The sequence below is a fragment of the Capra hircus genome, chromosome 11 (genome assembly GCF_001704415.2).
Source record: "Capra hircus breed San Clemente chromosome 11, ASM170441v1, whole genome shotgun sequence".
Lineage (NCBI taxonomy): Eukaryota > Metazoa > Chordata > Mammalia > Artiodactyla > Bovidae > Capra > Capra hircus.
In genome coordinates, this window is record NC_030818.1 from 100,140,345 (window position 1) to 100,155,140 (window position 14,796).

The following is a 14,796-nucleotide window of genomic DNA, read 5'->3' on the forward strand; positions in this document are numbered from 1 at the left end:
TGGGTGGGGTGGGGAAGTAAGCCAAGCATGGAGGAGCCATTCTTTGATGAGAGATGGTTGCTCAGGGGAAAGGGTGATGGCACTCACGCATGGGAGGGGAAGGGGTCCACACAAGGCGTCCTAATAGCGTTTCCTGAAAACCGAGGCACGATCAGCCTCAGATCACCCCTGCCCCCTTGTGGGTTGGTGATGCCCAGGGATGCGGAGAGCCCTGAGCAGGCTGGGCCTGCTCTGTGGGTCTGGGCTCTGCATCCCCCCGACACCCCGAGCCCCTGCCCTGACCCCCCTCCCTGTGGCCCTGTCAGTGCCCCCCCAGGTGCAGCCGGGCCCGCGGGTCCTGAAGGTGCTAGTGGGAGAAGCCGTGGACCTGAACTGTGTGGCCGAGGGCAGCCCGGAGCCCCGGGTGACCTGGTCCAAGGATGGGGTGGCCCTGCGTGGTGAGGGGCCCGATGGCTCCGTCCACTTCGCGGCCATCCAAACCTCCCACGCCGGGACATACCGCTGCGAGGCGTCCAGCAGCGCCGGGGTAGACGCCTGGGAGCTGGATCTCAGGGTGCTGGGTGAGTGGCCCCCGACCCCCAGAGCTCCCTGGTGCCCCCACCTTCTGCAGCCGCCTGCAGCTGTCTGGGCTTCTGAGCTGTTGGACTGCTTCTTTCCCCCAGACCTGAGGCCGCATCAGGCAGCTCTCACCAGCCCCGGGTTGCGGGGGCGGGGTTCCTTCCTCAGGGTGGGCTGCAGGCGCCCTGGGGTTGCTGATTGAAGAGCAGACGCCTGGGCCTGGGGCCAGCTTCTCCCACTTTCCAGCTGGACAACCATCGGCCAGTCATTTTCATTCTCTGACCCCATAAAATGTGTCTAATAATATGTGAGGGGTCAGTGGGAGAATGCGTGTGAAGTGTCTGGTGAATAGAAAGTTCTGGATCCCTGGGGCTAGCCTGTTTGCTCTGATGAATCTGAAACACACGCAGAAAGCTGCTGCTGGAGGGGCCGGATGCCGGAGCTCAGCCCCTGAGCCCGGGGTGGTTATGTGTGGCCCTAGAGGCTGTTCCATGGACCACCCTGGGGCGGGGGGGTGAGCTGACGCCTCTGGCCCAGAGGCTGAGGGCTGGGGTGCAGAGCTTGCGCCCCTTATTCCAGCTGAGGCTCTGAAGGGAATGCTCCCACCACCCAAGCCCTGGGCTCCTGGTCGGGGGGGCGGGGCACCAGGCTTTGGGTTTTGGGGTGTGAGTGTGGCCACATCATCTCCCACCAGAGCCACCACATTGGGGGGCCGATGAGACAAGCGGCCTACTGGAGAGGATAGCAGGAGAGAATGCCAGCCTGCCGTGTCCTGCCAGAGGTGAGCCTGGGCCCTGGGTGGGCTGGGCGGGGGAGAAAACCCACCCGCATTCCAGAGCCTTGGGTCGCTCACTGTGGGCAGTGCCCATGGGTATGGAGGGTTGTGGGGTCCCCAGTTCTGCCTTCCATGCCAGGCACTTCATCCCATCCACACCCCTGTAGGCTGGGTATTAGCATTAGCTCTTTTTCATTAGGGGCAAGTTAGGCTCAGAGCGGGTAAGCAGCTTGCCTGAGGTCACACACCTGGAAGATGACCTAATATGCTTCAACCCCTAGCTCCGTACCTGTTAAGCCCTGAGTCCCTCTGTGCCCAGGGGGTGTAACACTGGGGCTGAGGAAGGCCCCGGGGTCCTGGGATCAGGGCTTGTGGCTCCGGCCTCTCCCCCAGCCCTAGACTTTCTCACAGAGCATGGATCCACAGGGTTCTGGGCAGACCGTCCCTTGGGGGACCTCTTCCGGCAACAGTACTGTGTGGGGTCAAGATCGCCACCCCTGGTCAACTGCCCAGTGCTGGGCAGGTCACATGTCCTTTCTGAGCCTCAGTTTTCTCAGCTGTCCAGTGGGGTCACACCTACCCCTCCACAGAGGGCTGCCGTGGACTGCAGGAGTACTAGGTCCCAGCACCGTGCCTGGCACACAGTAGGGGCTTGGGGAAACGTGTTGAATGCGTGGAGCGATTCCACCGTCCATGAAGCCTCCCAGTGGCACCCAGTGGGTGCCAGCCCGAGTTGCTTCTTCTGGCTTTGGACCAAGATGGCCTGAATGCCTCCTCTGTACGTGGACAGTGTTCTCTTGGAGAGGAGGCGTCTGGGTGTTCGGGGGGCAAGTGGCAGCTTACGGGAAGACTGGCAGGAGCTAGGAAAGCGGATTCCAGTTGGCACTGCACTCCCTTGTTGCTCGGGGCCTGGAGAAGTCCTTGGAAAGGGACGAGGGGTGGGCAGGTAGGAGACAGGCGGGAGCCATGGGCTTCCACGGTAGCTCAGCTGGTGGAGAATCCGCCTGCAATGCTGCAGAGGCAGGAGACAGAGGCTCGATCCCTGGGTCAGGAAGATCCCCTGGAGGAGGGCATGGCAACCCACTCCAGTATTCTTGCTTGGAGAATCCCATGGACGGAGGAGCCTGGCGGGCTATAGTCCATGGGGTGGCAAAGAGGCACTCACCACTGAGCGACTAAACCCTGGAGCCCTGGGCGCCGACCACCTGAAGGGACCATCATCTCGCTCTTGACCAGGCCGCCACCTTGTGTTAGTATCTGGTAACAGCAAGGAATGAACTGAACTCACGCACAGTTAGTTCAGTTCAGTTCAGTTGCTCGGTTGGGTCTGACTCTCTGTGACCCCACGGACTGCAGCACGCCAGGCCTCCCTGCCCATCACAAACTCCCGGAGTTGACTCAAACTCGTGTCCATTGAGTCGGTGATGCCGTCCAACCATCTCCACTTCTGTTGTCCCCTTCTCCTCTCACCTTCAATCTTTTCCAGCATCAGGGTCTTTTCAAATGAGTCGGTTCTTTGCATTAAGTGGCCAAAGAATTGGAATTTCAGCTTCAGCATCAGTTCTTCCAATGAATATTCAGACTTGGTTTCCTTTAGGATGGACTGGTTGGATCTCCTTGCTGTCCAAGAGACTCTCAAGAATCTTCTCCAACACCACAGTTCAAAAGCATCCATTCTTCGGCACTCAGCTTCCTTTATAGTCTAACTCTCACATCCATACATGACTACTGGAAAAACCATAGCTTTGACTAGACGGACCTTTGTTGGCAAAGTAATGTCTCTGCTTTTTAATGTGCTGTCTAGGTTGGTCATAACTTTTCTTCCAAGGAGCAAGCATCTTTTAATTTCATGGCTGCAATCACCATCTGCAGTGATTTTGGAGCCTAAAAAAAATAAATAAAAAAAATTTTCGGTCGCTCTTGTACAGGGAGTCCTGATATAGACGCATGCAGGAAATGCAGGTTCAATCCCTGGGTCGGAAAGATCCCCTGGAGAAGGAAATGGTAGCCCACTCCTGTATTCTTGCTGGAAAATCCCGTGGACAGAGGTGTCTGGCAGGCTACAGTCCTTGGGGTTGCCAAGAGTCAAATACGACTTAGCAACTAAGCAACAATAATGGGCCGTGGGCCGTGGGACCACCAACCACCGCCTCTTGCCCTGATGCCTCATGGCCACCCACGACACCAGCATCATCTCTGGTCAGCCAGGGCGTCCTCTGGGCCTAACTTCAGCCAGGTCGGCATCATCCAAGTCCCCTTCATTAAAACTGCCTGCTCCTCCAACCCTGACTGCCCAGCTGCCCTTGGCCTTCTCCCTTTCAAGCATGTGACTGTCTGTTGGGCACTAGCGTTCATCTGCCATGCGCCCTTGGGCTCTGATGTCTAAAGGAGAAAGCCCTAAGCACCCGGCTGTGTCCCCTGGGAACTCTGGTCCCCTGCAGTGAGTGGCACCATCTGCCTCCTCCTTGTGGGGTGCTGCAGAGGCCAAGAGCCTGGTCACCAGCCTGCTGGTGATTTGAGACAATCACCGCTCCCCTCTCGACCCCCTTAAAATGGGAGTGGAAATGAGATGAGTGATTTTCAGCAACAGCCCCAAGTCCCTGGAGTCTTCATTCAGAGCAGTGGTGGAGTTCAGTGGTCAGAGCTTGTTCAGGGGTTAGACATTTGCATTAAAAAAAAAAAGTTCCAGTGTTCAAAACACAATCCCCCGCCAGGCCAGCAGCTCCAAGGTCCTGGTCTCTGGGTAAGGGGAGGAGGATGGGCTGGGGTCTTCTGGAGAAGATGAGACACTGGGAGGGGCATGTGTGTGTTTGTGGGGGTGTACTTGTGTGTTGTGTGTTCACACACGTGTCCCTACCCTGGGGAGCGGGACCCTGGCAGTGGGTCACCTGGACGAGCATTCTAGGCAGGCACAGAGGAAACGGCAGAGGAGCCTGTGAGAAAACAGACACGGAGGATCAAGTAGCCCAAAGATCACAAAGCGTGGGTGGCCGTGGTCCCTCCGTTTCCGAGACGGCCAGCGGGCAGAGTCCCCAGCACTTGTTGGTGCTGTTCAGGCAGGGCCTCCTGAAACCCTGGATGTCTTGAATGTGCTGCATTTTTTAAAATTATTAATTTTTGGCTGCACTGTGTCTTTTTTGCTAGGCCGGCTTTCTCTCGTTGCAGCGAGTAGGGGCTACCCTCCAGTCCCAGCGCGGGCGCTTCTCATTGCAGCGGCTTCTCTTGTTTCGGAGCACGGGCTCTTGGCACGTGGGCTCAGTAGTTGCGGTGCACGGGCCTTTGCTGTTCTGTGGCATGTGCGATCTTCCCGGAGCGGGGATCGAACCCGTGTCTCCTGCATTGGCAGGTGGATTCTTAACCACTGGATCACCAGGGGAACCTGGACGTGCCACCTCTTGATGTCACCCCTCCCCGTTCCCCCTAAGTGAGGTGGCCCACTCCTCCTTGCAACAGCAAGGATAAGAGAGCAAGTGAGGCAGGCAGAGCCCCGAGCTGCCAGGGGAGTAGGCAAAGGCAGTGGCAGCCGTTCATGATGACGGTGTTTGGTGATGACTGTGATCCCGACGGGGGTGACGGAGGTGCTGCAAGCTGCCCTCTTCCTGGGCGCTGGTGGAGGCAGGAAGGGAGGTGAGGGCCCAGCGGGCAGGGCTGTGAGTAGGGTTGCTTTTTGTCCTGAAGTCACTTGGCGCCTCTGCAGAGCTGGGGCTCACGACACCCGAACCCGGCTGTGACCATTGGGCACCTCGCCTCCTGGGTACGTGTGTTGCTTGGAAGACTGGGTCATGCCTTCAACACTGATCTGAGGACCTACTGTGTGCCCCGGCTGTTTATATCCCATACCCACTGTGCTCCAGGCCTTGTGAGCCAACAGTCCGGTGGCAGAGCCAGACTCTGGACAGTGCAACGTGGGGGATGATGGAGAAGGGCGTTCTGGGGGATGGGGACTCTCATGGGGCGGGGGGTGTGTGGCCAGCAGTGCCCACCTCATGCCTCAGAGAGGAAGATCAGGCCAGGCCGAGCCGGGGCCTCCACTGTTTATGTGATGATCCAATGGGACGAGACCAGGGCTGAGCATGGAGGGCTAGTTTCTTTCCTGTAGCACCTACTGGGTGCCAGGGGCTGGGGTTGCCGCTGGGCACAAAGCAGAGACCCTGGACTTTGTGCGGGAAGACAGACAATAGACCAAAAAATCCATATATAGCATGAAAAAAAAGTGCATCTTATATATATTAGAAAGCTGTAGGTGGGGGGCAAAGGAAGACACTGGGTAGGGGTGGGCGGTGGGAGTGCCTGTGAGGGTATAGTTCCAGGCGGGTTGGGTCCTCTGAAAAGGGAACCGGCGTCTGGGGGCGCTGGGAGGCCGGGTGGACGTGCAGCCCTGGGTCGGAGGGGCCGGGTGTGGGGCACCTGCAGCCTGGGGACCAGGAGGAATCTGAGGCGACCCCCGCCTGGAGGGTCAGTGATGTTTGCACCCGGGTTGGGCTGGTGGGGGGCGGGCAGTGTGGGTGTGGACAGAGAAGGAGACAGGGTGTTTGTGCTGACGAGCCGGTGCCCTGCCAGGGACGCCCAAGCCACAGGTCACGTGGCGGAAGGGCCCGTCATCTGAGCCGCTGCGTGGCCGGCCAGGCCTGGTGGTGCTGGACGAAGGCTCTCTGTTCCTGGCCTCCGTCTCTCCCTCTGACGGCGGAGACTACGAGTGCCAGGCCACCAACGAGGCGGGCTCTGCGTCCAGGAGAGCCAAGCTGGTGGTCCATGGTGAGTAGGGACCCCAGAGCTGGGGGGTGATGGTACCCTGGGGTGCACTGCCCGGAGGATATAGATCCTTGCTTCTCTGTCCCTCATGCCTGTCAGGGAGGGCTTGAGGGTATTGTTGGGAGGGTGCTTTCTTCATGCAGAGAACCCCCCACGGAGACAGTGTAAGGAGACCCCGGAATTCCATAAATGACTTTAAAATGGGCTAGGAGTGAATCTCCTTTGGAATGCTCACTGGTGGTCAAAGCCCACCTCCCACTAAAGCTGCTGAAACTACCTGAGGCTCATATTCCCACTTCCCAAGGCCCACATGTCTCCCTGGAACCTGGCCCCCTCGTCCAGGGTGCTGTGTGCAGGGGGAGGGGAGCGCTTCCCTCAACTTGGGGTCACAGAGGGGGTGAGAGAAGCCGTTTTAATAATGGGTTCCTAATGGAACCACCTTCCACCTCCCCGTAACCAGCCATGCCCGCTTGCCCTGTAATGACTTGCCTGGGAAGTTTGTTTCAAAGACATCCCTAGGCCCCACCTAGAGAGACTCTTAACTCCATGGCTGGGGGGCAGGGTGGTCCCCTAGGCACCCTCCTTGGTGACCATGACAACCGTTTGGGTGGAGAACTGGATGGAACCAATGGCTCCCGCAGCTTGGAGAGCTGGATGTCGGAGCGAGTAGAGTTCCTGGGCTCGACCAGGGTGAGGCCGCTGTGGCCACTCCCAGGTCCACACGGCTCCTGACGGCCAGAGTCTGGAATGGGCGTCCTGGAAGCCCAGAAGCTGGGGAAGGGGGGGAGTCGGGACCGCCCTCCAGGCCAGGAAGAACGGCCCAAATGGGGTCCCTGGCCGTGGCTGACCTGCGGAGGGGCAGCACCTCTGCTTCTCCTTCTCCCAAGTGCCCCCCAGCCTCCGGGAGGACGGGCGCAGGGCCAACGTGTCGGGCATGGCGGGGCAGTCCCTGACCCTGGAGTGTGACGCCAGTGGCTTCCCGGCCCCCGAGATCACGTGGCTCAAGAACGGGAGGCAGGTGGGTGTCCCCCAGGGGTGGACAGGCTCGGGGTGGGATATGGACAGGGTGCAGGCCTTCTGGACGGGTTCCTGCGGTAACCAGATGTGGCTGGGAGATGTGGCAAGGGGACAGGTGTCTTTGGGGATGCATTGGGGGCTCAGGGCCACGGGGGTCCCTTCACTGTGGCCCCACAATGAAGCCTGGAGGGCTGCATGGTGGAGAGGGCACAGCACCATTCTGGGTTCTAGTCACCGATTGGAACCTGGGCCTCAGTTTCCTCACTGCTGTTGGGGACTAGGGGGTGGCCGGACCACCCTCCCTCCACCAGTTTCCTTGGGCCTCTTCTGCTCAGATCCCCGCTGTGGGCAGCCACCGCCTTCTGGATGGAGCCCGGGCCCTCCACTTTCCCAGGATCCAGGAGGGCGACTCTGGCCTCTATTCCTGCCGAGCCGAGAACCAGGCAGGGGCTGTCCAGAGGGACTTCGATCTGCTCGTGCTCAGTGAGTGAGGCGGAGCTCCCCCAGCTCCCAGGGGTGTCTGGCCCTGCAGCCCCTCTCCTGTCAGGCGTGTGTGTGGGGGCACTGCCTGCTGGAAGCTAGGGCACAGAGGGGCCCATGGCACAGCTGTGTCACTGCTGTGGGACCACGCGATATAAAACAGCAGTGCTGGCGCTGAGGATGCACAGAGCCGGGGATGCTCGGCCAGGGGTCTGGGGGAGCTTCCCACGAGGGCCGAGTGGGAGAAGGGAAGGGTGAGCAGGCAGGGGGTCTGCACAGGCAAAGGCCCTAGGGCAGGCAGGGATTGTAGGAGCTGAGGTTTTTTCACCGCCGCCTCCCGTCCAACCCTTTCTCGACCCTAGTTCCACCTTCGGTGTTTGGAGCCGAGGCTGCCCAGGAGGTGGTGGGACTGGCTGGTGCAGGGGTGGAGCTGGAGTGCCGGACCTCAGGGGTCCCCACACCCCAGGTGGAATGGACCAAGGACGGGCAGTGAGTGGCCCCTGGCGGGTAGCTTGGACTGGATTGAGTGTGCGTGTGTGGGGTCCTCTGGGGAGGTGGAACTCTGCAGGGATGGGGTTTGACGCGCATTGCGTGAGCCACCCAGGGCCCAGGCAGAGATCACCCAGGTGAGACCCCCCTTTCCACGGGCAGAGTCTTCTCATTACTCGGCCAGCCTTCCTTTTACTTTCAAAACTTTTTCAAAAGTATTTTTAAAGGTTTTTTAAAAAAAAATTTAGGTATTCATATAATGTTTGCCATTCTGAACCAGAAGTTTACCATTGCTTCCCTTGTGGCTCAGCTGGTAAAGAATCCACCTGCAATGCGGGAGATCTGGGTTCGATCCCTGGGTTGGGGAGATCCCCTGGAGAAGGGAAGGGCTACCCACTCCAGTATTCTGGCCTGGAGAATCCCATGGACCATTTAAGTTCATGAGGTTGCAAAGGGTCAGACACGCTGAGCGACTTTCACTTCACCTTCACTTTACCATTCTGAAGGGCACAATTCGGTGTGTGTAGTACATCCATAGGGTTGCAATCCGTCAGCTCTATCTGGTTCCAGAATATTTCATTACCCCCAGAAGAGACCCCACACCCATGAGCAGTCACTCGTCTGTTCGTCCCTCACCCCCAGCTCCTGGCAACCACTAACCTGCTTTCTGTCTCTACGGAATTCCCTCTATTTTGTATTAATTTCTTGCAGTCATACAGAATGCATCTTCGCGTCTGGCTTCTTGCCCTTAGCACACAGCTTTCGAAGTTCCTTCATGCTACAACCACGCTAGCTCATTCCTTTTAACGGCTGAATAATATTCCGCTCTAGGGAAGGACCACATTTTGTTTATCCATTTATCCATTGATGGGCACTTGGGTTGTTGGTACTTTTCAGCAAATGTGAGTCTTACAGTCTTCCTTTTCCCAAGCAGCAGGCCCCCTCTGTGCAGCCCACCTCTGCCAGCACCTTGGCCTTACTTCTCTCAACCATCTTTTTCCAGACCTGTCTTTCTGGGGGAGCCTCACATCCAGCTTCAGGAGGATGGCCAGGTTCTCAGAATCACCAACAGTCACCTGGGAGATGAGGGCTGGTACCAGTGTGTGGCCTTCAGCCCAGCCGGCCAGCAGACCAAGGACTTTCAGCTCAGAATCCACAGTGAGCTCGGCCCCTTCCCATCCTTACCACGGGCTGCCCACTGCGTGGAGCGGGGGTGAGGGCAGAAATGGGAATCTCTGAGGAGTCTGCCCCCAGTCCAGTAAAACCAGAGCAGGATGGACAGAGGGAATCTGAAACGTCCCCCAAATCCCATCATCCCCATCCAAGCTTTCCAAGTTCTCCTATCCATGGTACACTCCGGATGGTCATTTCTTTAAATCAAGTCACTTTTCTTTCCACTGGAACCCAGTTACCTAAAAGGATGTTGACTATTTCAAAGGAAAGTGGGAACCAGGGTTGCTTGGCCTTCATGGGAGGAAGCTGTGAAAACAAATGCTGCCAAAGAGGGATGTTGGAACCCCTGAGGCATGAGCTGGCCCACATGTGGTAGAAAGTGCAGAATAGAAAGTGCTAGAAAGATTAAGAACACAGTCACACCAGACACACCAAGCCACCTTGTCCTTTGTCATAAATGGGCTGAAGGAGGCTTGGGAAGGCGTAACCGTTCTGTTATGAGGTGTACGTCCGTGTGCCCGAGGGTCCTCTTGGGTACCACCCGTGGTGTGTGACCTGCCCTGTGGGACCCCGATCCAGTTCAGCCCCTCGCTTTACAGATGAGGAGGCTGAGCCCCAGAGAAAGTGACCTCTCCAGGTCATACAACCACTTAGGACGGGGGCTGGGGGGTGGGGGCGTCCAGAGCCTGACCCGCGGCCCCTGCCCCACCTCCTGCACCTCTTGCAATGGCCAGGCTCGCCTTCCTCGTCAGCATATCCCGAGCTGGCCGCTCCCGTCTGTCCCCAGAGTCCCCCGCCCCTCCCCGCCCCCTGCAGTGGAAGCTTGTGACGAGTGCAGTGCTGTGACCCACGGGCAGGGGCTTGGGGGCTGTAAGGGGTGGGACGCCAGCTGCCTTGGCGCTGGGCAGCCTCCCTGTGACCTTCTCTTGCCCCATTGTCTTCAGCACCCCCCACCATCTGGGGCTCCAATGAGACGAGCGAGGTGGCCGTCATGCAGGGCCACCCCGTGTGGTTTCTGTGCGAGGCCCGAGGGGTGCCCATGCCCGATATCACCTGGTTCAAGGATGGTGACCCCCTGGTCCCCAGCTCTGAGGTGGTCTACACCAGAGGCGGCCGGCAGCTGCAGCTGGAGCGGGCCCAGGGCTCGGACGCTGGCACCTACAGCTGCAAGGCCAGCAATGCCGTGGGGGTCGTGGAGAAGACCACCCGGCTGGAGGTTTATGGTGAGCGGCCCGGGGGTGCAGCAGGAGCAAGGCTCAGCTGGGGTGAGCGGTGGGAGGATTCTGGGCCACAGTGGCCTCCGTCTGGCTCCAAAGGTGGGCCAGGGGAGTGGGCAGAGGCCCAAGATAATGAGATTGAACAGTTATCCCGAGGAGAAGGGTCATCTCATCCAACCTCCCCTGGCTAGAGAGGAAACTAAGGCCAGGAGATGGGTCTGTCTCGGGGCCCAGGGAGAGCCCAGTGGAGAAGTCAGGTCTCCCCTCATGGTTTAGGGCTTTTCAGAAACTTGCACCCAGAGCCCCAAAACCACCACTAATAACTAACTGCTCTTGATTAATCCCTTACTGTGGTCCAGACCCCCTGGGGGTTGCCACAGCAACAGCTAATTTCATCTCAGGGACTAGGGCCCTGGTCCCCCAACTCATGAGTGAGTCTAGTGGACTCTGGGGCTGACCCAGGTCACCTCGCTAGGGGGTGAGAGGACCTAGTTCATACCGAGAGGGTCTGACTATAGATAAAGTGAAAGGCTTGGTTGCTCAGTTGTGTCTGACTCTTTGCGACCCTATGGCCCGCCCGGCTCCTCTGCCCATGGGATTCTCCAGGCAAGATACTGGAGTGGGTGGCCATTTCCTCCTCCAGGAGATCTTCCTGGCCCAGGGATCGAACCCTGGTCTCCTGCATTGCAGGCAGATCGTTTACTGTCTGAGCCACCAGGGAAGCCTTAACTATAGGTGGTGTGCTGTTAAGCTGGGCATTGGCCTGCGTGGAGGGTCTTGGCTCTGAGGGCACGCAGAGAATTCAGAGGACAGGGTGTGTATCAGTGGGCAGGGATGGGCCGAGCAGGTGAAGTCTGAGAGGGCGGAATGCAGGCCAGTGGGGTCCTTGTGGTTCCTCTCGAAGGGTCAGCTCTAAAGCTCTGGTCCCCAAAGACACCAACGGCTTGGGTGCTGGAGCCCTGGGGACCCCAAAGGAAAGCTGGGGTATCTGGGGTCTGTGGGCCCCCTCCGAGAGTGAGCCCAGCTGCCAGCTCAGGGGTCTGAGGATCTAAGAAGTTGACAGAAAATGCACGTGTGTTTTCATTATGTTTCAGTGGGGCTTATGACCCACACAAGGTTGAGAAGCCCATCCTTGGTCCTTCATATTGCCCGATGTCTCCTAGCAATGGCTCCATGTGCTTAGCAACTTGGGAGGACCTCCCCAATGGGAAGAGAGAACCCCCCATCCCGAGCTACCCACTTGGCCATCCCCGGTTGAATTAGGAGCCCCCCACAGGCTGGGTCATCTGGTCTAGGGTCGGCTCGCTTCCTTGGACCAAGAAGGGGACCAGTAGGAGCAGAAGCTCTGGTCTTGGGCCTGGGGGAGCCCGTCATCTGGGGTTCAGTGGATATGGAGACCTACTGGGGATATGCAGAGATGAATGTTCTGCGAAAGATGAGCTCGTTGGGGGAGCAAGGCATGGAGAGAAGATGCAGGGAGAGTAGGGGGCAATGGTGGGGGGTTGCCACCAAGGGACAGAGAATGGAGAGGGTGCTTCCCCCCAGGGGTCTGGGGGAGGCTCGGAGGAGGAGGTGAGGCCTGAACAGGGCTTTCAGCTAGCAGAGCGGGGAGGAGGCGTTTCACACAGGGTGGGGTCAGGGAGGGGCTTAACTGGGCTACTGGCCCCTGAACAGCCCCCTGTCTCTCCCCTAGTCCCACCCACCATTGAGGGCACTGGCGAAGGACCTCGAGTGGTGAAAGCCGTGGCCGGGAGGCCCTTGACCCTCGAGTGTGTGGCCAGAGGCTACCCACCCCCCACCATCTCCTGGTACCACGAGGGGCTGCCCGTGGTGGAGAGCAACGGGACGTGGCTGGAGGCGGGTGGCGGCATGCTGAGCCTGGAGAGCCTGGGGGAGGCGTCCGGAGGCCTGTACAGCTGCGTGGCCAGCAGCCCCGCGGGGGAGGCCGTGCTGCATTACTCCGTGGAGGTGCAGGGTGAGCCCAGGCCTGCCCCCCCCCGGGTCGCTGGGCCGGGGGCCCCGCCTCGCACTCCGGCTGTGTGCGGAGGGGGTGGAAGCTGGGGGAGAAGTGACCAGGCCCTGAGACAGATGAGGGCACTGTGACCTGGGCGGAGGCCCTTCAGAGCTACTGGGTGGATGGGGAAAATTCCCAGGTTCAAGGGTCCCTGTTCCCTCCCAGGACTCTGGGCTAGGTCACCACCTAGGTGGCGGTGGAGGACCCCTGGGTGGAGGACACCATCACTGGAAGAGGACATCTGTCTTCCAGGAGATGCTCCTGGTCAATGGGAGCTCAATGAGGTCCTTGAGGTCCAAAGCTGGGTGGTGGGCACTGGTCCCAGGACAGGTGGGCGGGGCTTTTGCCTGTTTCTTCCCACCACTGACTCTGAGATAAGTTAGGGAACAGGCAGACGGGACTCCTGAGCCCTGGTTCTGGTGGTAAGACAGACACTGAATAAACAGACCGCTCTGGTGGGGAGGCTGAACTTGGGTGGTCCTGGAAGGCCTTCTGGAGGAGGAGCCACTTATAGGGAGACTTGATGGGTGAGGTGGAGCTTGGGCCTTCCTCTGGCGGCACAGGGACTTGGGAGGGCTGGAAGCCAGCATTTTCTCAACTCCAAACACACAATGGTGGCTCTTGTCTGCAGTTGCCCCGCAGCTCCTGGTGGCTGAAGGCTTGGGCCAGGTGACCACCCTCGTGGGACAGTCCCTGTACCTTCCCTGCCATGCTTCAGGCTCCCCAGTACCCACGATCCAGTGCGTATGGGGTGGTGGAGGCCAGAACTGGGGGGGTGGGGATGGGAGATAGTCCACCTCTCAGATGTATGAAGGAGGCCACAGAGCCAGGGACGTGAGAGCAAGAGAGATGTGCCTGACTCTTGGCCTGTGCCGTCTCCCCTGCCTGCCCCAGCCTCAGACTGACCTGTTCCCCTCCCCGCCATGCCCTAGGTGGCTGCAGAATGGCCACCCGGCCGAGGAGCTGCCCGGGGTGCAGGTGGCCTCACAGGGGACCACTCTGCACATCGACCGTGTGGAGCTGGGCCATGCGGGTCTCTTCGCTTGCCAGGCCACCAACGAGGCTGGCACGGCCACGGCCGAGGTGGAGCTGTCTGTGCACGGTGAGGAGGCCTGGGGCTCCAGGGCCGGGGTGGGTGAAGCCAGAGGGCCATGGTCCTCTGTGCCTTTGGCAGGCCTTGTAGACTTGGGCAGGGTGGGAGCTGATCTTCTCAGGATGGCACTTCTGGGCTGGACTCCCCAGCTTACCAAAGAGACACAGACATGAGCGGAGTCTCAGCTTCTCACTACGCTTGATATCTCCCCAGTCCACAGGCCCACAATCCTCTCCCGAGCCTCTCCTACCCCATTTGCTCTCTTTATACTGATCACACCAAACTTCATTCAACTCTTTAAATACATTGGCTTTCTTACCTCAAGCCTGCAAATGCTGTTTCCTCTGCCTGGAATAGTCTTCTTTGCTTGCTTGCCACTAAGCTGCTAAGTCACTTCAGTCGTGTCCGACTTTGTGCAACCCCATAGACGGCAGCCCACCAGGCTCCCCCGTCCCTGGGATTCTCCAGGCAAGAACACTGGAGTGGGTTGCCATTTCCTTCTCCAATGCATGGAAGTGAAAAGTGAAAGTGAAGTCGCTCAGTCGTGTCCAACTCTTAGCGACCCCATGGACTGCAGCCTACCAGGCTCCTCCATCCATGGGATTTTCCAGGCAAGAGTACTGGAGTGGGGTTCTTTGCTTGCTTAGCTCCTCTCCATCTTTTAGATCTTCCTTTCCTCCAGGAAGCCCTCCTTGATTCCAGCATGGTTATAATCTGCACTGCTCAGCCCTTCATGACCATAGCACCCATTGCTTCTTTGGTTGTTCATCTCTCCTGCCCAGCTTGGGAGCTCTGGAGGCAGCACAGAGCCTTCTCTGCTGTGTCCTTGTGCCTAGTGCAGTGAGGGGCACAGTGAGCATGTGGATGGATGATGGATGATGGGTGGGTGGTTGATGGATGGATAGATGGATGATGAATTTCTGGATGAATGATGGTTTATGGATGGGCAGATGGATGACAGATGAATGGATGGATGATGGATGGATAGATGATGGATGAATGAATGGATAGATGATGGATAGAAAGATGGTAGATGGATGGATGATGCATAATGGATGGATGATGGATGAGAGATGATGGGTGGATGGATGGTTGATGGATGGATGATAGATGGATGATGAATGACGGATGAATGGATGAATAAATGGATGGATGATGGAAAAATAGATGGTGGATGGATGGATGATTGGTGGATGATGGATGGATAGGATGATGGATGGATGGATGA

The 14,796-nt window shown here is 58.5% G+C and overlaps 1 protein-coding gene across 1 annotated transcript in view; it reads left to right on the forward strand.

The window, feature by feature from the left end:
• Positions 1-14,796, forward strand: part of HMCN2 (hemicentin 2) — a 173,956-nt gene that overhangs the window by 83,379 nt on the left and 75,781 nt on the right. Inside the window, exons 24-34 of the mRNA XM_018055981.1 lie at positions 306-560; positions 1,253-1,339; positions 5,894-6,088; positions 6,973-7,103; positions 7,438-7,585; positions 7,945-8,071; positions 9,075-9,229; positions 10,189-10,467; positions 12,155-12,436; positions 13,107-13,215; positions 13,408-13,577. Coding sequence (XP_017911470.1) covers positions 306-560; positions 1,253-1,339; positions 5,894-6,088; positions 6,973-7,103; positions 7,438-7,585; positions 7,945-8,071; positions 9,075-9,229; positions 10,189-10,467; positions 12,155-12,436; positions 13,107-13,215; positions 13,408-13,577 — 1,938 coding nt within the window. The remainder of the gene's footprint in view (positions 1-305; positions 561-1,252; positions 1,340-5,893; positions 6,089-6,972; positions 7,104-7,437; positions 7,586-7,944; positions 8,072-9,074; positions 9,230-10,188; positions 10,468-12,154; positions 12,437-13,106; positions 13,216-13,407; positions 13,578-14,796) is intronic.